We start from the raw sequence: 27,870 nt of genomic DNA on the forward strand, positions 1-27,870 counted from the left end.
GCCTTACCTCGTAAAATGTCTTGAATTACAGCTTTGCTTCTAAGAGATATTTTGGTTGTGTAATTCCACCTCTAGGTAGAATGACTACTGTGTAAAATTATATCAACTGGGGGAGGAGAATCTTTCATTCTCCATTCCACTTGTTGAGGAAGTCATTGTGACTAATTCTCTACCCCTAGCTAAAAACGTTGTCTTACAGCAGACAGACAATATGTTTCTCTATCCTATTTTCTACCCAAATTGGCACCAGCTCTCCAAGATCTCAGACTAAGCATGGGTATTTCCTAGGTCAGTCACCGCACAGCTTTTATCACCCGGACATCCAGATTAGCATATGGTATTTTTAGGAAACTTCTAAGGTACAAACTCTCCGGGAAGGTCCACCATGACTCAAGTGCTTCTTAAGGGCCCTGGCTTTATCAGAGAAAGTTGGAATCTCTTTTGTATCACCATGCCCCAAACACAACCTTGCTCCAGGCCATAATGAGAAAACAGAATGCCCTTAGACACCTTGTATCTAAATGTCAGGTAGTAAAACTTTCTCCAATGTGGACCTGATACTAATGGAAGTCACCACAATGAAGCTCCTAACTGAACCAGTTTAATTTTGTAGAAATAGCTTATTTTATATTAGTTTGTTGTTTCTGGATGTAAATAGATTGTCTATTGGGTAATATATCGCTATTGTCAAATGACCATTACCTTCGTTCGCTATGGGACATCCATTATAGCGGAAAATTTGAACTATTGGCAAGTTCGGTTAACTTTAATGACAGCCAGCAAGAACTGCCTTCATTGACCTTACTTGGGCCTCCAGTTTCCTAGCATCCAAGAGTTCCATTTATTTATTATTTTATTTGTATGGCCACCTATCTCAACTAAGCAACACTTGGAGTCTCACAACAGTCCAGTGAAAACAAGTTAAAAGCCAATATACAAATATACAAAAAAACATCCACGCTCAGTGTAAAGCAGAAAATAAAGAAAACAACAACTGAATGAGAAACTGCTGGTGACCTTCTACCGCTGCACCATAGAGAGTATCTTAACTTACTGCACCTCTGTATGGTTTGCCAGTTGAACAGGGGCAGATAGAAAAGCACTCCAGAAGGTTAATATCATTGCCCAGAGGATCATTGGCTGCCCTCTCCCCTCTTTAGAAGAGTTTTATAGCTCCCACTGCCTTAATAAAGTTCAAAACATTCTTAAAGATCCATCTCATCCGGGGCACCCTTTTTTTTTTTTTGAACTATTACCATCTGGCAGATGGTACAGAATAATAAAAACAAGGACAAATAGCCTGAAAAACAGCTTCTATCCCAGGGCAGTAGCTCTTTTGAATTCTGTTGTATAGTGCAGTGTCGGTGAGGTGTTGGGGTTTTCGGTTCAATGTGTGGAGGGTGAAGGATATGTGTTTGTGTTTATTTTCATGGTCATGATGTGCACTGAAATGGAGTTTGATTTCATTGTACGAGGTGCAATGATAATAAAGTAAAGTAAATAGTAAAATCATGATCAGCAATAGAATTCATCCTCCATCAGCGCAACAGCTCATATTGTAAAACCTCCCCACTTTTGCCAGATCCCCAGGCATGGTGTTTTTAAGAGTTGGGGCCGATCTAAATCCAGAGCGATGATGTTCTACAGAAAAGGCTCTCTTCCTGGATCCTGCCAGATGACACACTTTCATAGATATCACCAGTGGTGGTGTTCTACCGGTTCGGTCTGGTTCTGCCAAGCAGGTAGCGGCGATCAGCAGCGGAGATCAAACCGGTTCTCTCTGCCACTCTGCTGTTAGGCCCACCTGCCCTCCTGGGCTCCCATACTCACCTTTATCCTCTGAATTTGAAGTGCAGGTGCTCTGCGCCGCACAGCAGACTGCTGCACAGCAGCTGCTGAAGCAACCAGGAGAGTGCAGGCTTGCAGGAGGTGAGTTAGAATCCTCTGCGCCTGCGCCAAGTGCGTGTTTGGTGTGCACATGCATGTAAAGTGTGTGCACGCATGCAGAGCATGCCACCAAGCTACACCCACTGAACCAGTGGTAAAACTATTTGAATCCCACCACTGGATTGGACCCATAACATGCCTCTCCTGATGGGATGGATAGATCTAAGCATGGAGAGACGGTCCTTCAAATAACTTGGTCTAATGCCATCTAGAGTGTCATAAGCCATAACCAGCATCTTGAATTGAATCCAGAAGTAGAGTAGCAACCACTGAAGCAATAGTGTACATGCACTGATTGAGCAGAACACTGCTGTATTTTGTACCAGCTACAACCTTTGGATGCTCTTCAAGGGCATCCCCATGTCAACCCAACAGGCTTGCAAGAGGAATTTATCCATCCTCTTTGGGCACTAGGATTATAAGAGAAGACCAGAATAACAGTGTTAGAAGGGATCTTCAATGTTTTCTAGTCCCTTGCTCAGGCAGGAAACCTTATACCATTTCAGACAAATGGTTGTCCAATCTCTTCTTAAAAAACGTCCAGTGCTGGAGAATTCACAGATTCTGGAGACAAATTGTTCCACTGATTAATTGTTCTAACTGTCAGAGAAAATTCTCCTTAGTTCTAGGTTGCTTCTCTTCTTGGATTAGTTTTCACCCATTGCTTCTTGTCCTGCTTTCTGGTATTTGGAGAATGGGTTGACCCCCTCTTCTCTGTAACAGCCCCTTCAATTTTGGAAGACTTCTATCATGTGACCCCTTCTCCTCCTTTTCATTAGACTAGACATACCCAGTTCCTGCAACCGTTCTTTATATGTTTTAGCCAGGGGTATGATTCAAAATTTTTAACAACTGGTTCTGTGGGCGTGGCTTAGGTGGTGGGTGTGGCTTGGTGGTGGGTGTGGCTTGGTGGTCATGTGACTGGGTGGACATGGCTTGGTGGTCATTGGCTGGGTGTGGCCAATTCAATATCACTCACTTAGAGGCACGCATCTCCTCTCCTGGCCTCTCATGACTGTGTGGATGCTGCAACAGTCATAAGTGTGAAAAATGGCTATAAGTCACTTTTTTCAGTGCCATTGTAACTTTGAATGGTCACTCCACACAAGCAAAGGAGGGGAAAAAAACTCCAGAGATGTTCTTGAGACAGTCTAGTCCTGCCAAGAATGTAATAAGGGTTAACAGAGAGGCAGTTTCTGTAAGCAACACCAGAATGTTTCCTTCCTGTCCTCCTTACAGGATTAGGTCAGTAATTTCTTCTAACAACCGGTTCTCCAAACCGCTTAAGATGTTAACAACCAGTTCTAGCGAATAGGTGCAAACTGGTAGGAACCCAACCCTGGTTTTAGCCTCCAGTCCCCTAATCACCTTTGTTGCTCTTCTCTGTATTCTTTCCAGAGTTTCAACATCTTTTTTACATTGTGGCAACCAAAATTGGATGCAGTTTTCCAAGTGTGGCCTTACCAAGGCCAAAGGGTGGACTTAGCAAGGCCATGTGTGGTCTTACCAAGACCAAACTCACACAGATCTGGAGATCTATGACAGATGGGGAATAGAAAAATTTCCACTGCTATCTATCTTGTTTTCATAATCTAAACCATTCTGCCCAGATTATTTGTATATCTGAACACATAGGTGTGTTAGGAGGAAAGGAATGCAATTATATCCATATCAACTTATCTGAATCAACTTATCTGTATCATCTCACAGGAAGAATGTAGGCAATATCTTTTAGAGTCAGCTGGCATGCTGAGAACATGGGAATGTAAGAATTCTATTACCTTTAGACATTTGGAAAGAATTATTTCCTTTCTTCTGCTACATGGCATGTTCTGACACCTTGCAGCCACTGAACTCACGCTCATATTTCTCCATCGGCAGTATTGTCCCAAGGTTTTGAGTCTTCGTAAAGCAATATAAGCAGGGTAGGATGCAGAGAAAGAATGCCATCCAAAGCACCTTCACTGCATTCTTTCAGCCCCACACTGTGGTTTATTATGGGGAAATGGTTTAACTCCCACCCCATCTTCCACAACGAAGGAGAAGCAATAAAGTTGACCCTCTGGTCCAGGGATCTTCAAACTTGACAGCTTTAAGACTCGTGGACTTCAACTCCCAGAATTTCTCCTCCAGTTGTGTTAGCTCATGAATTCTGGGAGTTGAAGTCCATGAGTCTTAAACTTGCCAAGTTTGAAGACCCACGCAGTCTGATCATTTACTAAGTGGTGGGATTAAATTTTTTTTACTACCGGTTCTGTGGGCATGGCATGGCTTGGTGGGCGTGGCAGGGGAAGGATACTGTAAAATCTCCATTCCCTCCCCACTCCTGGGGGAAGGTTATTGCAAAACCCCCATTCCCTCCCCACTCCACTAACCTGCTTTCCAGCTCCGTTCTCCTGTACAGGGCAATAAAAGAAGACCCAGTTGATCAGCTGGGACTCGGGAGGCAGAGAAGAAATGCAGACGGGGCCAGTCAGAGGGGGTATTTGCTGGTTCTCCAGAACCTGTCAGAACCTGCTGAATACCACCTCTGTTGAGCATGGGAGCTTGGTAATGGGCAGGGCTGAGATTCCACCGGTACAGTAACTGATTCAGTGATCGCTCTGCGCATGTGCACTCCACATTTTAAAAAGCTCTAATACTTACCTTCAACTGCAGCCTCTGTGAATAAAAGAGCTGAGGAATGGCAAACTGTGCTGCCGCACAAATCAGCTGTGCTCTAAAAAAATGGAAATAAAGAATAGGAAAGATCAGGGGTGGCTGGGCGGGCCCACGTGCTCATTGCGGCAAACTGGTTTGGAGCCAGCTGTTCATTGGAACAAGGGGTTCACCTGAACCAGTCCAAACCGGGAGAATCCCACCCCGGTAATAGGGCCATGATAAGTATCCTTCCAGGACTCAGAAAGTAGAATGAGGCAAGAGTCGGACCCGTGTGAATCTAATGCAAATCACTTTGCATCTCCAAAGAAAGGCTCAGAAGACTAATCCATACTTTATTGGCTTGACTTTTCAAGGCTCATGCAAGTCTGACCACCTTGTCCTGACAAGGCAGGAGGTGTACCCAGGACTGATACAGATCGCCCAGATCCACAGGACTTCTGCGTGCCCCACCCTTCTTATATAAATTCCCCCTCCAGCCAAGAGGAACTAAGACAGGAATACTGACTTAAGGCCAAGAATCACAGAAATTTTTTACGAGGGAAAGGGCTCTGTAGGTGATGTTAGGCAACTTGCGTAACCACATTCCAGAGAGCAGTAGCAACTGCGTGTCCTCTTGGCAAATTAACACCCATTTCTCTGACACCAAATGTTGACCTTGCTTCAGATCCACTTACCTTTAAGTGAGGGCACCTGGAAAGACAGTGCAGCATCAAGCTCGGATTGTAGGAAGAGAACTTGGCTAAATCTATGACAGGAAAAAATAATAATCAAAAGTCCGAGAGCGCCTTTTTCAACCAACCAATGTAATTGTAAGGCCTAAGCTTTGTGGCATTGTGTACATCTGATGAAGCGAGGGCTTGGGCATGAAAGCTTTATATTATACACACCTCAGATTGGATGCCCAGTTTGAATTACTGGGGGAGGGGACGGGGGATAACTTTCAACATGTAATTTCCGCACCTATTTGCCTCAGAACTTGCTCTATGTCCACTGTGCCTCCATTCGAAATCCAAGAAAGAAAACCCAAGACGCCATTAAAATAGAGAAAGGTACTTTTACTGGATTTGAAGTGATAGCCATGAAAGGAAAGCAAGATCTGAGGCAAATAGGCGCAGAAACTACGTATTGAAAGTTATCTCAAGTCCCCTCCCCCAGTAATTCAAACTGGGCATCCAATCTGAGGTGTGTATAATGTCATGTGGGATACTTCTTCAGGTGGTAGGCCAAGGTGGTTGACCTTGGCCTAGAAAAGATAAGTGTATGAAGTTGCGCAGAAAGCAGGAAAGCTTCCCATCTTTTTCAGCGCACACAACTTTGTCCTCCAGCACCCTTCTCCATTTCAACACCAAATTACCCCTCCGCACATGGCAGTCAGCAAGAGTCAAGCAATAAAAGATGTCAGGGAAAGTTCTTGAAGGCTGACATAGGTCTTTTAATAACATTTGCTAGTGAGATACAGCAGAGGCCCCCAAGCAAGCGCAGAGAGAGCACCCCTCATGTCAACCCTGAGTTACAAAGATTCTCCCTTATTGGTAGCAGCAGGGTAATTTTGGTAGCACCTATTCATGGGCATCAGGGTTTTCACCAGCTCCTCTCTGCCAAATCATGGTGCCTAAAAATCAAGTGTACCTGTAAGTTCAGATTGAAATAATTGCCGAATTTCAGATTGCCAAATCTTATAAAGCTTCGTGTCAAAATCAGTTTGGTAAACTGTACACCTTGTGACAAATTCAACAGGAATTTAAAATATATATGAAACAATCCCAATGGTCATTCAACAATTAGTCAAAGCATATTTGCGGCTTTGTGAAATAAACAAACCCCAGTCATGTGACCTCCCCAAAATCAACTCTTAAGTGGGGAATCCAACAATTCATTCAGAAAACACAAAGTAAAACATAATTTGTTTCCTTTCCTGACGGTAAGTCAAGATTCTATGCATTTTAAAATGATCAATTGCCATGGTTTTCCCTCAACTTTTTTAGAAGTTTTTTTTTTAAAAAAAGCAACTTTGCAGATTTTTCTTCCTACCACATAAAACATAAAAATATCATCCTTCTTCATAAATTTACAATTTCCCTCAACTTTTTAGAAGGTTTTTTAAAAAAACAAAAAAAATAAATAAAAACCTTTGCAGATTTTTCTTCCTACACACACAAATGTACAGATTCGTCTTTCATGCGCATGCATGATACACTTTTGGCTATAAAAGAATGCACCTTGGCTTTAGCAAAAAGTACATTGTTTGTATGTATGCATATAACTGACATACTATCCTCTGCAGTCTTTGTAGAGCCAGTTTAGTGGCTAAGGTGCTGATGCAGAAACCAGGCGACTTGTGAGTTTTAGCCTTGCCTTAGGCACCAAAACCAGCTGGGTGACTTCAGACTATTCATTCTCTCTCTCAGCCCAACTCATGTCACAGGTTTGTTGTGGGGAAAATCAGAGGAGGAAGGAGTATGAGATAGGTTCACCACCTTGAGCTAATTATTTAAAAACAAATAAAGGCAGGATTAAAATAAATACAATATAATGTTAAGTCCACTTTCCTCCACTTCTGTTAAATCTATTTACAGACACATGCAAGCAGATTTATAAATGGCATTTCCCTGCCCTCTTAAAGGGAGAGATGAAGGCACAAAATAAATATATCTGTTTCTAATTGAGTGACAGCTGCTGAACGTAGATGAATCAAATGCACACGAAGAGCTACATGGTCAGACCTATGAGCTACACAAATCACAAAGTAAAATTAACTCCAGCCACCGTCTGCCTCTAGAAATCTTTTACTATTCTTCTCAGTGCGATTGTTGTTTATCTGTGAAATGTGGTCCTACGAGTGCCATTAAACACCTTCTGGATATTCTCCTCATGCTGTCATTTTTGCATGAAACGGGAAAAAAGAAAAGAAACTTATGACTTATGGTTTTGACGATTAGAAAAAAAATACAGTAGTAAGTGGGAGGACAAAAAGGAGAGAGCTGTCTTTTGTAACCAGTTTTGTAGTTATACTTAAAACTGCTGCAAAGAAACTCGGAAGCTATTTTCAATTTTCATGTTGTTGTTTTCCTTTTTGCACTTTTGTCTTGTTCCATTTCTCTTTTTCTTTATTTTATATTAGGTTTTGTTCGTTTCTATCTTTTTTTAAAGAAACTTTTCATAAAATTTTATATTAAGTGGGGGAGGACCAACACCCCCTACAGCCATCTCAATTTGCCACTCTGGAGATTGTGCAATGGCTTCACTGTACATTTTAAATTTGTCGGTTGCACAACAGCCGTGCCAAAGAGCGTCCGTCTAACCATGTAGAGTTAGGATAAGATGTTGCAGCACGAGGCTAGCAACTCTGATCATTCTACTTCCCTTCCTCATCGGCCTTCCAGTTTCCCTATGAACAGTCAACCAGCATCTGTGACTGATAAGGGCGCTCAATTCTGGTCAGGCTAGGTGATTGGGTTATGGATGGGGGTAGCGTTTTCCTTGTTTTTCCACTTATTTTTTGCCCTCCTCTCTTCTTCCTTGAAGGTGCCCTTCAAATCCTTATTTTTGTCACTTGTTAATATTCTTGTCTTTCACCCTACTTTATATTATTGTAAAGCATTCTGAAATCTTCTTTACGGTGGTGCTGATAGTGCAGGATTTGAGAATAAAAATCTCCAAACTCTTTTTCAGTATTTTCTGCTCTCTATATACCTGTATCATTGATTAAACCTTACTGGAAAAATGCCTTCTTGTATGCACTTAAACATCACAAACCTATCTTAGTTACATCTTTTTTTTTCTATCATGATCTCATGTTGTCTTTGCCTCATTCGCAGTGCATAAATGAGATAATTTTTATATGGTTCTTAGCTGAACTGGTGATCCTAGTATGTTTTGTTCTATCCACAATTTTCCAGATTGTTATCTTTGTGTCTCCTTTAAATAGATACATGACAAAACATCTAACATCTCACAGAATTCTACTGTTTGGGTTTGTTTCTCCAGTGTGGAGAAGAACAAATTTTGATATATCAAGAATGTCATTTTGGAATTCTGGCCTAGATAATCATATAATTGTTCAAAGGAAACCAGCAGCAATGAAGTCAGTTGTAAGTAACCAATAATTAATGGCAGCATTTTAAACCAGACATTTTAAAAAATTAATTTTTTTGACAAATCTTTTGCATTGCTTATATATTTTTTAAATAATGTTCCCTACTTCATGATTTGTTTATAATTATGAAAATTAGTAGTTGTTCAGAGAACCTGGGCCCAGAAAGTCATATATACTTACCTCCAGGCGTTAAATTCAGTTTCAGAAAATATTTAACTGCTTGTACGGTTCGTTCTTTTTAAAGGGCAATATATAAATTCCCAAATAAACAAATAACATAATGAAATGCAGCAGCCTGAGCTGTTGAACACTGAACATCAGCTGTTCAGATACATCTTGAACTACTCCATCATTTCTGAGCTGCAAGGTTAAAGAGATTTGTGGTGCAATACAGTTGAAGGCCAATAACATAAACTACATTCAGTTGAAAACTAAATATACTGCATTTGGCGGTCTTTCTGAAGCCAACTGAAGTATCTTGCTGGTTAGCAGCCATGTAGTTGTGGATTTTCAGTGTAAATCAGGTCTCAAATCATTCAGCAAGTCATGCTGAGTTGCCTCTCAGCTTAAGTTGGGTGGAGTTTAAGTTTACTTCTTCTCTGGCAGCATAACATACCAGAGAAGCGTGGAAGTCAGTGAGAGAAAACTTTTCTCAACCTATTTCTCCTAACTGTCATTTTGCTTGCAAAATCCAGACCATTTGAACTGGTTGGCCTTCCTTACCCAATGAATAATAGCATCCTCTTTAGATTATCTTGACTCCCATTTAACCCCAGTGGGCATAACAATAGAAACAGTGGAGTTTCTTAAAGGCCGTGATGGTTCTGCACTGGGGGAAGATTTATTATTATGTACACAAAGTGTTAAATCACAGCTGCCAATTCTTTCGCTTGATTCTTCCTAAGAACCCTAATGCATCAGCTTATAATATGTGCAGATATCAAGCAGTGTGGGCATTTTGTAATTGGCAGGTGAAAATTTTGTCAATGTACCTATTGTCCAAGTGCCAATCAAGATGTTTTTGATACGGCACTCACTGGGACCACAACAGCCAGTTTATACCATAGTCTTTCTATTTTGATTTTTAGTCCTTGATGCTTCGTGTCCTTTTCCAGTTCTTTGTCTAGTATTCCCTGGCATTGCCACATCACTTGTCCACACTTTTTTCTTTTCAATCAGAGTTATATCTGGTGCCTTACGGGCTAAGATTCTATCAGTCTATATTCAGAAATCCCACACTATTTTAACCTGATCATTTCAACTACTTTTTCAACTATATGTTTCCAGCATTTTTTTTTTATTTCTGCCAATGATAATTTTGACAGATGTTCCAGTGCACCATTATGGCAACTATGTTATGTTGTTTATAATCCACTTCTGCAATCTTCTTGCATGAGCTGAATATATGATCTACTGTTTCTTGTGCTTCTTTGTACAATCTATACTTTGAATCCTTTGATAAGTTTTTCAATTTTGGCCTTGACTGCATTCGTTCAAATAGCTTGTTTGCTTTTCCCCAGCCAAATTCAAACCTTCGGTTTCTTTTTTTAATACTCCAGCCTGTAATGCTGCTAGATTTTATCTTTATCCATTTTTCCCTAAATCTTTTGTAGAAATGTTGTCACTTTGCTCTAAGAATTAAGATTAGAGTTAATGCTATGTTCCAAAGAATTGTTTACAGTATTAGTATAATTATATTAGTATAATGATTTTTTAGGGCTAAAGATATGTAAAAAATGTAAAATAGAATGCAAGTATAAATACATGAATTCATACCCGTCTCAAACCCATATAAGATGTTTTTTAGATGGCATTTTGTGTCGACAAAGTTGACAAGGATGTTCAAAGATAAATCAGCTAAATGTTGGATCATATTATCATATGTGGTGAACATGTGTAGAAGCCAAAAAATATTGGACAAAAATACAAAGATGATACAACAGCACATTGATTTAAAACCTGAAATATTTTTCTTGGGGATTTTACCTGAAATCTATAGTATAGAGGTGATTATTCATGTGTTAACTACAGCTAAAATTGTATTTGCACAAAAATGGAAAAGTGAAGAGATTCCTACTGATGAGAATGTGATCAGGAAAATTTTTGAATGCGCAGAAATGAATAGGTTAACACTCGCAATTAAATGGAAGGAACAAACTGTATATTACATGATATGGGAATTATTCTATCAATGGATAGAGAACAAATATGAAAGTTAGAAACAAAGAAGATTAGTGAAAATGTTAGAAAACACGTTAATAGAATTAAATAAGTTGAGGATTGTTATAATAATTAGATATATTATGTATATCAGTATTAAGAGTTGAAAATTAATATTAATGTAATGAATATGGCTGTAACTTTGTTATTGCACAAGATATTTGTACCCAGATGATACACTGTTTAATGGATGATGGATTTGTTTCTATTAAAAATAATTTTTTATAGATATATAAAAAAAGAATTCATACCCGTCTCGAAAGTCAGTCTGGCCTAAGGACCGCAATCTTCCTTCTGCCAGTGGCCGTTAGACAACATGGGAATAAATATTCTTTTGAACTCAGCGGGGACCGAAAATTGGGTCTACAGGCTCCAAGAAGTCCCAAGATTTAAATCTTTACTACAGGCAGTCCTTGATTTACAACAATTGAGCCCCAAATTTCTATTGCTAAGCGAGAGAGTTAAGTGCATTCTGCCCCACTGTAGGATCTTTCTTGCTACAGCTCTTATGTGAGTCACTGCAGTTGTTAAATTAGTAGCACAGTTGTTAAGTGAATCTGGCTTTGCCATTGCTTGTCATGTGACAAGGGCATCATGTGACTGCAAATGTCATAAATATAAGCCACTTGCCAAGCATCTGAATTTGGATGCCGTGATCATGGGGATGTTTGCAAATGGTTCCAAGTGTGAAAAAATGGCCATAAGACATGTTTTAATTATTTTATTTATTCAACATTTCAACATTTAATTTCCACTTTTTACAACGATTCTGTAACAGTGTTCACACTGGTTAATAAAGTCCATAACTATATCAATTGCTTCTCCATTCTATTCACTTATACTCTTATTTCTTAATCTAACATAACACTATTAACATATATACATATACAACATTAATACTTTCTCATTTGAGCATGCGGTCAATTGATGCCTTTGGGCATAAGACATGTTTTAAATACCATTATAACTTCAGTCATTAAATGAACTGATGTAATTTGAGGACTACCTGTTCATTTTGAGGTATTCATGTAATTTGAGGACTACCTGGGCATGGCTAGTCTAGTGAAGAGAAGGACCAAGGAAGACATGATAAGCAGTGTGCCAATATTTGAGGGGCTGCCACAGAGAGGAGGAAGAGGTCAACTATTTTCCAAGGCACCCGAAGGCCAGACAAGGAATAATGGATGGAAACTGAACAAGGAGAGATTCAACCTGGAAATAAGGAGAAACTTTCTGCCAGTGAGAACAACCCACCAAAGGAACAGAAGTTGCCCTCAGAAGTTGTGGGAGCTTCATCACTTGAGACTTTCAAGAAGAGACTGGACTCCCATTTGTCAGAAATGGTGTAGGGCCCCCTGCTTGGACAGTGGGGGTTGGACTAGATGACCCACAAGATCCCTTACAACTCTGCTAATCTAATCTAGTCTTCACATCCTTTGCAACATGAATTTCAGTGATACAATCTCCATCCAATGCATCTGGAAGTCAGGCGTGATAGAAAGGAATATATTTTTTTTTAACCGCCAGCACCAAGATGATGAAACTGTCCCAATCTGGGGTTTTTCCAATTCTTCTTTTCAGAGAATTATTTCCTCTTGCAGCAAAAGCTTGGGCACCTTCCAAATGTTGTAGGAAACCACATGATTTCTGGATTTTCTGCCTAAAAAAAATGTGATTTACGGTCTTGATAATTAAATAGGATGACAGAAACGAGAGCAACACAGGTGTGCCTCGAATTGCAACAGTTCATTTAGTGACCAAAGTTACAATGGCACTAAAGTGACTTATGACCATTTTTCACAGTTACAACCTTTGTAGCATCCTCATAGTCAAGTGATCAAAATTTGGATGCTGGCAACTGGTTCGTGTTTATGACATTTGCAGTGATTGTATTTGCGAACATCTGACAAACATGGGAAAGCCAAGTTCACTTAACAATCGGATTACTAGCTTTAACAACTTCAGTGATTCACTTAGCAATTGTGACAAGAAACATTGCAAAATGGGGCAAAACTCACTGCACAAAATGCCTCATTTAACAACAGAAATTTTGGGCTCAGCTGTGGTCATAAGTTGAGGACTACCTGTATGATGTAACTTGAGAGAGGGAGGTTAAAATATATTTGAACTTATCACTGCTGTGAAGAACATTGGAAGTGACTTTCTTTATATTTTTTTCATTTTCAACTTTATTCTTGCTTTTTGTTTTTTGCTTTCCCCTTTCTTTTCCCTAATTTTGCTTTTTTATCTTCTTATTTCAAAGTTTTAATAAAAATTACCTCTCTTTTATCTGCAGGTAGCTTGCAACCCATGACCACAACGGAGGCCAGAATTTCTGTTATTAAGCAAGGTGATTGTTAAGTAAGTTGTGCCTGATACAATGACCTTTTTTTGGCCGTAGTGGTTAAGGAAATCACTGCAGTTGTTAAATGAAGCATGCGGTCATTAAATGAACTGGCTACCTCCCTCCTCCATTGACTTGGCTTGCCAGAAGCTGGCTGGGAAGGTTACCAAGTGGCGATCCCATGACTCCAGGACTTTGCAGATGTTGTAAATACATACTGGTTGCCAAGCACCTGAATTCTGATCATATGAGGATGCTGTGTTAATTTTCAGTGCAAGGACCGCTTATCACTTTTTTCAGTTGCCATTGTAACTTAGAACGGTCATTAAATGAATAGTTGTTTCCCCCAAAATACGACCTACTCCCAAAGTCCTAGCTTGATTTATTACATGTACCCAATATAAGCCCTACCCCCCCAAATAAGCCCTAATTAAGATCCTGCCCTTTCCAGTAAAAATTAAGCTAGGGTGGGGGTGGTAAGAGCTGCCCTACTACTTACCTTCGAATATAGTTGCAGACAGGCCTCGCACACCTTGGCCTGCTTCTTCTGCAGCCGGCAAGGCTTTTCTGAACGCCTCTGTAGCCAGATCGATCCGGAGCTCCGTTATTGGCTACAGAGGCCTTTAGGAAAACGTTGCTGGCTGCAGAAGAAAGAAATCGGCCGAGGTATAGGAGGCCTCGCTGCGGCTATCCAAAGCCAAAGAAGTACCTGAAGAGAAAAGGAGGCCGGGGGCAATGTGTGCAAATGAGGTTAGTCAGTGGATGACCCCACCCCACACCCCGAAAATAAAACTTGGTGCCTTTTTTGGTGGCAAAAAATATAAGACAGGGTTTTATTTTCGGGGAGACATGGGTAAATCGAGGACCATCTATATATAAAGCAAACATTTGGGAGGTTTACTGGTCATCTTGTCAAGCAGCCACCATAAATATGCTGACTTTTAAATCCCATCACTTTGGCCTTGGAGGTTAAGTGAACTGACTGGAAAACTTAAAAAGTGTTCCAAAATGGTTTTGCATACCACTACTAGCTTTTATTTAGAGTCACACATCACAAACCAGAGTTAGCTGAATGAACAAACTAACATGCAAAGAAAACACAAGGAACGATTTGAAGAACATCTTTGTTCCAAACCAAGCCAAGCTACATGGTGATGTGTAAAAAATAAATTTCTGTATTCCAAAATGCTTTGAGGGGAAAGACGATAGGCCTGTTTTTGTTCATCTTTATTGTATCTACTATTGTGTTATTCCGTATGCTGCCTTAAGTGGTGAAAAATGAAAACAGTATAAATATGTTGCAATGAATGGTCAGATGATAAACAATCACGTCCGCTTCTGCGACTTGCCAGCCATTGTTCCCGGTGCAAAAGCTAGCCAGTTGTGGTTTGTTCCAACAAACCAGGATCCCATTTCCTCCCCGCCAGCCTGCCTGCCGGCTCTTGTGGCTGTTGCAATATTATTTGAACGCCTCCCAAACTCAATCCCAAATGCCTCTTTTATGAAAGCAAAGGCGCTTTGCCAAACCCACGGTGGCAAAAGCAGAATGGAGCCGAGTGGATCCCGGATCGGGTGGATCGGGAAAACCCAGGCCCTTGTCAATTCCCCCACTAGGCATTGCAGGCCGGCCAAGACTCAATGCATGCCTCAACTCATTCCGGCCCGACCCACATTTTCCCAACTCGTAAACAACAGCAACAAAACACACACAGCTCCGTTGCGCTTTTGACACTAAGCTCGATGCCATGGCGTCCCCGTCTCGCCCCCTCCTTCGGCTGGCATTTGCGCCTCGCCGTCTTTGTCAGGGAAGGCAGGCAGGCAGGCGGGCAAGGAAAGCGCAGGCCTGGATCCCGCCTAGCGGGCGCAAAGCACGGCCCCCTTTGCCTTCCTGAGGATTTGCTGGCAGGACTGCAAGTCACCTCCAGCTCCCAGCCGGAGCGCCCCAGCGGCTGGCTGCCAGGAAGCCGCGACGCAGCGAGGAACCCAGCTTGTGCCAATGGCGCACCGGGCGCTGCGCTTTTACGCGCCGCTATTGGCCCGGCGGTTGGCGAGTCGGGGAGGGCGTGTCGGGGGCGGGGGGGGAGCGTTACTTTCCGAAGTGAACTTTCTCTTCCCCCCCCTTCCCGCCCCGTCTCCTCCCTCCTGCCCTCCCTCCACGGTGTCTTCCCCTCCCGCAGCGGCCGCTTCGCCTTGTTTTGCGCGCGGATGGAAGTGAGCTGCAGCGTCGCGGGGAGGAACGGCGGCGGAGGCGGCTCCACCATCGGCGGCAACAGCAGCGGCGGCGGCGGCGGCGGCCAAACGCCGGCCACGCCGGCCAGCCTCGCGTCCTCCTCTTCTTCCTCCTCCTCCTCCGCCGCCGCCGCCACGGGGCTCCTGATGGACGGCGAGAGTCCCTGCGTGGAGGACTACGAGTGCCTGCCCACCAACGCCTCCCTCTACACGCACATGACCGCCGGGGCGGTGGCCGGCATCCTGGAGCACACGGTCATGTACCCCGTGGACTCCGTCAAGGTGGGTCGGGGGAACGAGCGGAGGTGGGGAGGAAATCGGACGCGTGCGCCAGAGCTGGAGAGAGCTGCTCCTTCCTCCAGGCTCCCTGCTTCGCTGATCTTGCCGGACTACAAAGCCCATCACTGCAGCCGGAGAACGCGACCCTACACATTTGGCTGGGGGAGAGGGGACCCGCTCCTGGGTAGTCTTCCCTGTCCCCCCTCCCCCCAGCTCTTCTTGCACCTAATCTTGGGGTTCCCTTTTTTGGCATTCTTACCGGGTTGAAAAGAATTCATTTTAAGCGTCGGGGTTCCTGTAACATATAACTTTTTTTAAAAAAAAAACTGGCTCTCTGCAAGTCTACAAATTGCAGTTAGGGATTGCGAAATCGCCCTGGCAGCTGGGTCTTTGGAACAACCTGACTTTGGATCAGGGCTGATCTGCTCCAGGCTGCCTACACCCCCTCTCCCTTCTCCAAAGAGATCTGTTGGGCCGCTTTTGATCATTTGCCAGCCAATCTGTTTCTGTCTTGGGTGTCCTCTCTGCAGCTTCCTCTTGGAAAAGGTACACAAAAATTGCCCCTGGGCCTTGGAATGGCATAATAATCACATGTATCGCTAATTATGGGATTGGAAGTTCCGGTGTTTCCAGATGTGGCAGGTACTCTGCAGCCCTTGGGTGGCTTCATCCATTGGACAGGTTTGGTGTGATGCGAAGCTGGCCTTTCTTGGCCAGAAGGAGGGAGATTTGGCTGGTAATCCCAAAGAGCCCTTTATTTGGAAACTCACTTAAGAGATGCTGGCTGGACGTACAGCTGATCTTTGACAAGCGTGTGGAGAAGAGCATCAGTTCAGCCTCATTAATTGGGCATTTATTAATCCCTGGCATTAAGAATTAACCTCATTAGAAGGCCAGCAAAGACTCTGCTTTAATCTGCAAATGTAGTAAATTTGTGAAGAGCTGGGGTAGTGCTGAGAAATACTTTGTGTAGATGTCCCCGAGTAGCATCTGCGTGTTGAACTGGGGCCCAAATCTGGAATTACTGCGACCATTGATTCCTGACCATCCACCTTCTCTAGTTGGGAGTGATCTCTTTTCTGGTGGCACAGATTGCTTAATCATCTTTCCTACCTTTGTCATTTCCAATACTGCTGATCTCTCTCTCTCTCTCTCTCACACACACACACAGAATATTTTTAAATTGACCATTCTACCCATCTGGCACCAACCCTTCCTTCAAAATATTGCTGAAGGTTGTGTGTGAGCTGCCATATCCTATTTTTTGACCTGTACACTTATGTGTGTGTGTTTAGGCCTTGTCAGCATAGTCTTGAGTAGGATGTTTGATCAGACCTTATTCCCAAGGAACCATTTATGGCTCTAAGCCCCATAAATGCATTTTCTTTTGAATAAAACGCAGATAGTCTGATAATGCAACTTCACATCGGGATGTGGTGAATTCTGTAAACTCTTGTTCTAACCCATCCTGCCGGGCACTGAATATAGCTGTATAACTTTTAAGGGCTCACAGCTCAAATTACAGAAAAGACAAGCCATCAAGTAAATGACTTCACTGCTACTGTTTGCAACCTGGCAATTCCTGGTTGAGCAAAATTGGGGTAGTTTCTGAATTGCTTAACTTGGGCCGAGTTCCCTTAGCATCAAAGGAAAGGAAGCTTGTGTTTCCCTCAAAAAAGAAAAAGGAAAATCAATGCTTTCTTCACCTAGCTGAATTTTTGCAATAGTGGCAGTTAAGTGTTTACATGTCATAACTCCTCCAGCAAAATGTGGTTTGAGAAACAGCTTAGCTTCTACTGTGGAATTGCCTTGCGTGGATGGGCAACAGCGTGCAGCCTGATAACATCATGGGTGTGGGGTGCGGTGCTACAACTTTCATTAAGAAAAACGTGGCAATGTGCTTCTCAGTTGCATCAGGAAAGGCCTTGAGGTTTGCAGGTGGATTTCACCTGTAGCTCAGGACAGGAATTGGAGCAGGAAATCATGTTGTTTTTCTTTTCTGCTCACTCCACTGTGCTGTGTAGTACGTGGTGAATCCATTGGTGTGAATTTCAACGCTGGCTTCACAAATTCCTTCCACTGAATTCTGGAAGTAGCTGTTAGAGCAGGTCATTGCCCAGTTGAGTTCTCAGGAAGGGGAATTCGTTGCACATTAGCCACTGGGCCACAAGACATGGTGCCTGAAGCCTTTGTGTCTTTCATCTAAAAAACGGGTTATGGTAAGGTAACTCTTCCCTTGGACTCCTATCTGGATTCTTCCCTGCTGTTGAGCCAAACTTGGCTCCGCTGCAAATATTGAAGACACTTTAAAAAGTATTTTGAATTTTGGGGTCTCCTTTTAATGACCTGACACCAGGGAACTTAAAAGTTTGCTCCTAGTTAAGGAGGGTGTGTGTGTCTTCTTCCAATAATTATATGCTTTGCCTCCCTCCCCACTTTCTCAGTTAAGAAAAGCAGGTGGCATATATTGAATGTGCAATTTTGTTCCTGAGGTCAGAGTCTCTTTATATGCCTATTGCTGTGTCTCTTGTTAACAAGAACAGCCTGTTTCTCTCTTTCAAGTATCAAATTAATAGCAGAGCTTGTTCAGCTGGGTAGTCAACCTGCAGATTAAGCCCGTGAACACCTTTTGCTGTGAGAGGGACATAATTGGCGGAACACCCTCCCCCCTCCACACACCAGGGCTCTGCTTTGCTGTTAAAATTGCTGACTCCATGTCAATCTTTTCAGGATGACCAATTGAACAGGAAGTGGGAGAGTGCTGGAATGCAACCATAAACTTGGGGGTGATGCTGTGGGTACAAAAATGGCATTTGTGCATAAGCCTGGACTATCGAACGTGTGTCGAGGACCTGTTTTTTTTCTCGCCACTGAGAGTCTGAGGTCTCATTCCCCCAACGAGCTAAGTCAGAGGTCTCCAAACCTGGCAACTTTAAAACTTGTGGACTTTAACTCCCAGAATTCTCCAGCCAGAATTCTCCTTTAAGTTCACAAGTCTTAAAATTGCCAAGTTTGGAGACCTCTGAGCTACGTCATGCTTTGTTGGTTTGGGATCAGGTGTGTTGGGTGAACCCAGCTAGTTATGGCTCATTGCAAGGTGTCCAGACACAAAGCATACCCAGAAATACTAGCCTTATAGTAAGGTTATCTTAACAGAATCTTGCAAGCTTCAAAAGCCCAGCTCAGTCCAAGAAACTACAAAGGGTCAGTTTTGAGATGTTTGCTCCATCCTCATTCCTTCTTTGGACTCGGCTACTTATCTGGTTGTTGACTAGTCTGGGTCTCTTTTTGTCTCCCAAGGTCACATACCATTACATAAAGTATTCTGCAACAACGCGTGGCTTCTATTGTACAAAGCAGGTTGCTGCTTTAGGTAGAAGCATTTCATAATAGTTGTCTCAAGCTGGTCTGAATAGAAACTGAATGATACTGCGTGAGATTTGATGTGGGCATAACTGGGAAATTAATTTAACTGACTTCCTGTCCCTTTGCTGAGGATTTTTAAATGTTATTTAAAATTTATTTACTTTTTATTATTTATTATTTATAATATATTAATTCCCTCCCAGGCTTGCTTAATTTTAATTATGACCGGTTTGAAATCAGGTAGCTGTAGATCAAGGGAGTCCAACCTGGGCAATTTTAAGGCTTGTGGATTTCAATTCCCAGAGTTTCCCAACTAGCCATGCTCGGAAGTTGGAAGTCCACAAATCTTAAAGCTGCAAAGGTTGGACACCCCATCTAGATTATTGGTACAAGATAGACTTATTCTGCGGTAGGATTAGCCCCACCTTAGGGTCAGATGATATGGGTAAAGTAGTAAATTCAGAATGGAGAATGAAATTTTAATTTTTGTTCAAAATACCATAAATCCTGTAAAACAAAATACTGTACAAAATTGGACAATATCCAAATTCTGAAAGTACAGTATTCCCCCCCAGCAAATTTAAATGATTTTCTTGAAAATTCTTAAAGAAGTATTGCCAAGTGGGATCATGAAACAACATAAACCATTTTAAGCATACCCTTTAATTTTCCCAATATGGTGATTTGGCAGGCTTAACAGATTAGAGATCTCTAAAACAGAAAAGCTACTTGAGGTTGGGGAAATTCTCTCTGTATTTATTCATATTACAAATTCCAGCTGCATACTTACACAGGTATTTGCAAACATTTGAGGGTGGTTTGAGTGGAAGTTTGGTAGGTAGGAGAAAATAGTGGAATTTGGGCAAAATATATTTGTGTAACATTAACTTGAATACGGTGACTAACGCAGTAATTGTCAATGGGACGTGAACCACTTGCAAATTTATTTATTCTGTTCACTTTTATAATAAATAATATTGTAAGAGCAACTATTTAACTCTTATTGCAAAACAATACTTAAAATTGCAACAAATTCTAACAAAGGTTAGAGCGGGTTTAACAACTCAGGCTTTTATTTGGGTCTACCTAAAAGCAACTCATAGAAGAATATTCTAAATAATAAACGTAAACTAATCTTCTGAAATGAGGCACCTGCTGATTTGGAACACAAATTTATATTTTGAAGAGTGGAGACACTATTTTGCACACACACAAAAAAAGGGGTTTGACATGATTTTATTTTCTATAATATCATTTTAAGAATATGGAATGCTGGAATAAGGTTGGGTTACATGTTTTCTTTCCAATGTGCCAGTCCTGCAACTGGTGGCTACTAAAGGAGAATGTGTGTTGTTGGTTTTTTGAGATTTGAGGGCAATAAAATTAAAACAAAACAACAGCCCCCTCCCCCGCTTTTAAAAAGGTAGCATGCCATTTTCATTTGATGCACCTTCCCGCTGCAGTTGATGTACTTAGGTCGTCTTTACATCCTGATTTATGTTTTTCTTCCTTTTGCTTCTTTGGACCACAGTTTCCTCCTTTGGACGCCCCTTGTATTTATATATATTAGTTATTTAATTTATATCCCCGCCCATATCAATTAAATGACTATGGGGCGACTTACATAATTTAAACAACAACAATTAGAAATGAAAACAAAATAAAAGCTATTAAAGCAATAAAACTAATTTGCTGGAGAGAACAATACCTTGCCAAGAATGCAACCAACCAACAGTCCCAAAGGTGGTTTTTTCAAGAGGTAGCTGGACATTCTTGTTTTTTATTTGAAGACATTTTATTTCTCCTCCAAGAAGCTTCTTTAGCTCTGTCCAAAGGGCGTAGCTATGTGTCTATGCAGATCCTCAGTCACCCAGGTCATGGTTACCCCAAAAGTGCTTTTTCCAAGAGGCAGCTGGACTTTCTTGTTTTTCTTTGAAGACATTTCGCTTCTCATCCAAGAACCCTCTTCAGCTCTTCTTGAATGAGAAGCGAAACATCTTCAAAGAAAAACAGGAATGTCCATTTGCCTCTTGGAAAACCACCTTTGGGACTGTTGGTTGTTTGCATTCGTAGCAAGGTATTGTTCTCTCCCAGAAAATTAGTTTTATTGTTTTAATAGCTTTTAATTTGTTTCATTTCTAATTGTTGTTTTAATTATGTCACTTAGGTGAGTTGGGCGGTAATATAAATTAAATAGCTAATATATAAATATTGTGCTGACGGCATCTTTGGGACAGCCATGATCTGTCCTGGATGACTGAGAATCTCCACGGACATTTAACCAATCGACAGGTTTGATTCCACTACGGGCTCCCAGACACAATGACAAAAGTATCTGAACATATGGATAGAGCTTGTTTGTGGTTGTGAGACTTGTATGACATACGTGTGAAGGGTGCATCTGTGCCTGCCCTTATTGCTGTCTTATAGAATGGGAAAGTAACATGAAAGGTTGCAGAAATTACAGGGGGATTAATTTACTAATCAACAAGCTCTCATTTGCCTATGGCCAAAGATGCTGAAGGCCAAGGGCCTCCCTATTCATGAGGAGCAATGCACAGCCCATTGCAAGATTGAAATCCCATAGACCAGCTTGGAAAACAGCTATTCATGTAACAACTACCTAGTTTAACCCTGAGAATTCCTGGAGAGAGGACTGGCCCACGGTACCTTCTGGTGGCCTGACCGTTAGTGATCCCTCTACCAAACCACCTAGTTTTGACCGGCCTCCTTTGTCTGTCAAAATTGAACAGAATTAGGTGTGATACTGGAAGAAGTTCCTTTGCTCTGTATCCTTGGGGATGGAAAGATCCCCCTTGTTGCGATTGTGGTGCTGATATGCAAAGATTGCCCACAATGTGTGTTCTCTTGTCCCCCAGAAGATATGCATGAAGCAATGTCAGAGGCAATCAGCTGGATAGCTGAAATGGACATCCAATTATGAGGTGACTGCAATGCTCCCATAGAAGTTTTATTTATAATTATGTGGACTGTGTATATATGTTGACTTCTGTCAGGGTCTCATCATACGCTAAATAAATAATAATTTACAAAGTGGGAAGAGGATAGGTTGGGATAGGAGTGTCAAACTCAAGACTCGCGGGTCAGATCCAGAGACTGTCACAGCTGAAAACGGGGCCCGGCAGGGTTGTATGCAACGCCTCCCTGGGCTCCATTTTTTGCTGGCAGAGGGCTAGCAAAACAAACTAAAAACAAAACAAAAGGAGAAATGTTTTGCATTTGAGCAGGCAAGAAGGTACAGGAAAGGAGAAAGGGAAAGAGGAAAGACAAAGAAAAAGATGGGAAGAGAGCAAGGAAGGAAAAGGAAGGAACGAGGGGAAGGAAGAAGAAAAGATGAAGAGAGAAAGAAGGAAGGAGATTGTAATGAGAGGGAGGAAGGATCTGAGGGGAAGTCTTGGCCACCACAGGTGCCCTCAACATGAGTGACGTCGAGCTGCTCACACACCCCTGTCCCCCTCTCCCGAAGTCAAACAACCATGATGTGGCCCTCAATGAAATCGAGTTTGACACCCCTGGGTTAGGATGATCAAAAGACTTATGACAGATGACAATGACAAGAAATTTAGGAAGGCAGTAAAGTTCTGGTTTGATCACATGGAATGCCGCCTAATTTTTGCTCTTCAATAGGTCCTTGAAAAAGGCATGAAAGTCAGATATGAAGTATGTATGTATGTATGTATGTATGTATGTATGTATGTATGTATGTAAGTAAGTATGTATGTATGTATGTATGGTATTCAGCTTTGTTTGGGTATTTTCCCATGTCATTATAGTTGTGCTTTTAAAGTTGTCTCAATGTTTCGGCAGAATCTCATCTGCCATAATCAGTCTTGTGTATTCTGTTCATACATACCTGCGAAAACTTAAGAAAACATACACACACACACAGTTCGTTGGTTTAGAAAAACCGTGTTGTAAATTGAATGGGTTTCTACAGTCTAAAATGTTTTTTCACATAAATGTGGAATCAAAGTTTGTTTGCTAAATGGGATAAGAATTGTATCTGATGAAGGTAAACAAAGCGTGCATGAGACTGCTGTCAGTTGAATGAGTTCCTTTGAATAAGAAATAAGACCAGGTTGTGTGCTATGAATACACTGTAGTTTAAGTATTTTTGCATACATTTATAGGGATGTCTGTGGTGACATTAGAAATATGTTGATTTGGGGGGGGATAGGAATCTATGCGTATTTTGTATGCAAATAATTGAATGTTTTGGGGTGAATGTTAGTTGGATGATATGATATGGTGAGGAGTATGGACTTGAAAATTATCCTACATTAACATGTCATGTGATCCGACTTTTATGACTTACTATTCTAAAACAAATGCCCGAAGCATGGATCCAGCCATAGGATCATACTGTGATCTTCAAGCCATTAATACCAGAGATTCTTGTGGCTGTCTATTTACTTGCTTTCATGTGTTCTTCATGTGATAGCTTTACAGAAGAACACATGAAAGCAAGCAAATAAGACAGCCACAGGAATGAGAAACTGCTGTTTATACTAATTTGATTTATTTTACATCTGTGGCTCTATAGGAAATGTCTTTGGAGGCCCAACTGTAAAATCATATAACAGACTGCAATGTTTTATAAAAACAATTGGCATTTTAGCCCGGTGTTTACATCTGAAAGAAGATGGCCAAGCACAAGGCTTACAGTTCAATGATTTCTACTGAAGCTCGCAATGCTTCTTATTCAAACTGAATACAGACTAATACTTTTAGAACAACGGATTGGAAGCTCCAGGTGTTTGTAAGAACTTGCTCAATACGTTTTTGTTTACAGGATTTGAAATGGCCATTCTTTCAAAAAAGAAACCACAGGTTTTTTTCTTTATAAAAAATCAAAACATGTCAACTATCTGACTTCGGGGACATTATTTTTAAGAACAACAAACAATCTTGTTTTCAGAATCCCATGGAGTTAATTGTAAATCATCCCAAACAGACCAGTATACCTGTCCATTGTAGCGACTCCTGGAAAGTAGAGTCAAACCTAGCCAGTACTGGGATAGGAAATACCAGAATTATGTCAATACTGAAAAACAGATTAGAAAGTTTTGGGATGAAAAAAAGCCACAAGGAATTATAATCCACTTATGTTTTCTAACTCAAGTACCTGGATGAGAAGTTGAGTTTCACTCGGAGGTTTTACTTTATTAAAATCCCCTGTGATTTATTGTATTCAAGTAGATCAGGGATTCTTATAACAGGTAGTAAAACCACAACTGAGTCCCAAATTTATAGTTGCTAAATGAGAAGTTTGTTAAGTGAGTTTTGTCCCCCATTTTATGACTTTTCTTGCTAAGTGAATCTATTTGTATTGGCATCCTTCAGTCTCAAGAGACTGTGGTATCATGCTCTGAAAAGAGGCCCTAAAACAGCATCTAGTGTGGCTAAAAAGGCCAATTCGAGAGTGGGAATCCCTTCCACGCTGAGGACAGATACATCTGTCTCCCGTCCAGCGCCCAGATTTTGCTGGTTCCGGGACTGCCTCTTGGCCTCAGCTTGCTGAACGAGGGTCTCTTCTTCGAATTGGAGAAGGCCATGCTGCTGTCAACTCATAAAACGTTTTGTGCACACGTTTTATAGTTGTCAACGGAAAGAAAGGGGAGCGTTTCAAAGAGCAGGCAGCAGTGTGGAATCGAAAGTACATTCCATTCATATTTTCTTCAGAGACTGATTGGATGACTGAAGCTTCTGCTTTGAAAAAAAAAATCTAATTGGAGAGCATGATTGATGACTCTTGAATATGGACATGTTTTGTTGGATGATACACCCAGAGGGGTGGAGGGGGGTGGAAGCAGGATCAAGGGTGACAGTGAATTACGTATCTCAGAGTCGGCTATGCCCAGGCTAATGCCGGCATGTTAACTTCTAATAAATCCTTTCCAGTTGTGGGAGTGTGGTTTGAGGCTCATGATTTAATTGGAGTAACTGCTGGAATCCTGACAGATAGCCGACTCTGAGAGCAGTCCAAAGTTGTCAGAGCGTAAGAAGGTTATTGGAGAGCATGATGGATGACTTTTGGAGACGGATGTGTCCCATTGGAGAAGTCACATCCAGGGGATGGGGGGAAGACCAGGGTCAAGGGGGAAATGTATGATGCAATTTAGTATCGGCTGCACCCAGCTAAACGCCAACATGGCCCCTTCTAATAAATCGATTTTCTTTTCTCTGAGATGCGGCTAGAGGCTTTTGGTTTGAATGGGGGTGGATTTATAGGAGCCTCTAGCCTGGAATCCTGACAGCCTCCAACTGTCTTCAGCCTCCCAACTGGACGATCAGAGGTGAAGGTTTCCCAGCTGTTAATGTCCATTCCCAAGGCCTTTAGATCCCTCTTGCAGAGTCCTTATATCGCAGCTGTGGTCTCCCTCTCGGGCGCTTTCCCTGCACTAATTCTCCACACAGGTGGTCTTTCGGAATCCGCCCACTGGCCATCCTCACGACATGCCCAAGCCAGCGTAGACGTGAATCACTGCAGTTGTTAAGTTAGTGACATGGTTGTTAAGTGAATCTGGTTTCCCCATGGACTTTGCTTGTCAGAGGGTGGCAAAAGCATATCACATGACTCCCAAGACACTGCAACTGTCCTAAGCATGAGTCCATTATCAAGCATCTGAATGTAAATCGTGTGACCATGGGAAGGCCACGACGGTCATAAATGGGAAAAGGTCACTTTCCATGGCCGTGGAAACTTCGAATGGTCACTGTTGGCGAACTGTTGTAAGTCGAGGACTACCTATAAATAATTAACTTATTTGGCATTGGAGATAGCCCAGATTGTCTGCACAAATACGGTGAGCATGCTAAGTACCTTTGACCTGTTTGACATGTGCTAATCTTCTAAAGGTGATGCCTGAAGGCCTGGCTTTTAATGACACCCTGAATGCAACCTGGGTGGGTTCTGCATTGTTTTCTAGGCTATGTTTAAAGCAGGGCTTAATGCATTTCCTGGTTATTTGATAGAGAGTGCTAATACGCACCCAGGGTGAAATTTACCAGTGCTGTCTCGGCTGCAGGAAGCACGTGGTTTTTCTGTTATATCACATAAAGCAGAAAAGTGTTCTTCGGTTTCATGCCTTGCTAGTTTTTCCAGTAAAGTTTGCTTCATCGTGACTTGCTAAAAAGTCTGAATGCTTTGGTACAAGCAGTGTGATTCAAAGGCCACTTAAACCGCTGTGATCCTCAAGCCATTATACCAGAGCTTCTTGCAACTGACGTTTGACTAGCCTGTGTAATGCATTTAAAGTAAACTTCCAGCTTAAAATGCTTTTTTCCGCCCCTCCAAAAGTAGACTGTTTCAAACTTTTACGCAGATTGGATTTCTAGTGTTTGGAATCTCCTAGCGAAAGACGGTTGAGAAAGCTAAATCCTACATAGGTATTTGCTAAGATTAAAGTAGTGATAGTCCATATTGTGAATCAGGAAATGCCTGCAGCCTATCTTTATTTTGCTGTAAATCTGTTAAGCCAGCTCTCCTTCTGCATTAAATTCTGTCGTATATTACACCACAGGAATATAATATGTGTCAGATACTATCAACCTTTAAAATTGATGGTTAGGCTTGGAGAACTTACTTATGATAATGATGGAAAATTGTTTTGTTTTGCAGTATGCAAGTAGTCCTTGGCTTAGTAAAACTAATCAAAATTAATCACAATTAATAAGTTACAATAAACAACCCTGCTCATGAGATTAATCTTTCTCTTGTAATCTTCACGGTTCTAACTCCCGTTTCTCTTATTTAACCAATGATAGAACAGATCCCATATCTCAAAATATTTTAGTTATTCACTTTGCTTCCCACCTATTTCACCCTCTCGGAGGCTCGAAGAAAGCCTCCGGAGTCCGGGGAGGGCAAACACACACACACACACACACACACACACACACACACACACACACACACGCTGCGGTGCAGGAGGCCAACTAGGCCATGGCCATGCCCACCCAGCAACCGGACAGAGAATCCTTTGCTAAAAAATTTTGAAGTCCATCCCTGGCATATTCATAGTTACCCTTCCGTTTGAAGGAGATTATTTAAGCCAAAGGAATAATTATTTAAGCCAAAGAAGCTGCTGATCCAGTTCTACAGAAGAATTATTGAGTCTGTCATCTGCATCTCTATAACTGTCTGGTTTGGTTCTGCAACCCAACAGGACAGATACCAGACTCCAGAGGATAATTAGGACTGCAGAAAAAAACAATTACTACCAACCTGCCTTCCATCGAGGACATGTATGCTGCATGAGTCAAAAAGAGGGCTGTGAAAATATTTACAGACCCCTCACATCCCGGACATAAATTGTTTCATCTCCTACCCTCAAAACGACGCTATAGAGCCCTGCACATCAGAACAACTAGACGCAAGGACAGTTTTTTCCTGAATGCCATCACTCTGCTAAACAAATAATTCCCTCAACACTGTCCAACTATTCACTAAATCTTCACTACTATTACTATTAATCTTCTCATCACTCCTTATCACCCATCCCCTCCCACTTGTGACTGTATGACTGTAACTTTGTCACTTGTATTCTTACAATTTATATTGACTGTTTCCTAGTATGATTTGATTGCCTGTTTGTTCCCTATGACTATCATTAAGTGTTGTACCTGATGATTCTCGACTCTTGACTAATGTATCTTTTCTTTTATATATTTGCACCAGACAAATTCCAAAATCCAATCACACTTG

The 27,870-nt window shown here is 41.7% G+C and overlaps 1 protein-coding gene across 1 annotated transcript in view; it reads left to right on the forward strand.

Annotated features, from left to right (window-relative positions):
• The first annotated feature begins 15,333 nt into the window (after window positions 1–15,333).
• Window positions 15,334–27,870, forward strand: part of SLC25A37 (solute carrier family 25 member 37) — a 37,298-nt gene continuing 24,761 nt past the window's right edge. Inside the window, exon 1 of the mRNA XM_026714974.2 lies at window positions 15,334–15,779. Within this exon, the coding sequence (XP_026570759.2) occupies window positions 15,474–15,779 (306 nt within the window). The 5' untranslated portion in view covers window positions 15,334–15,473. The remainder of the gene's footprint in view (window positions 15,780–27,870) is intronic.

The sequence above is a fragment of the Pseudonaja textilis genome, chromosome 9, assembly GCF_049901715.1.
Source record: "Pseudonaja textilis isolate UNSWEBS1 chromosome 9, rPseTex1.2, whole genome shotgun sequence".
NCBI lineage: Eukaryota > Metazoa > Chordata > Lepidosauria > Squamata > Elapidae > Pseudonaja > Pseudonaja textilis.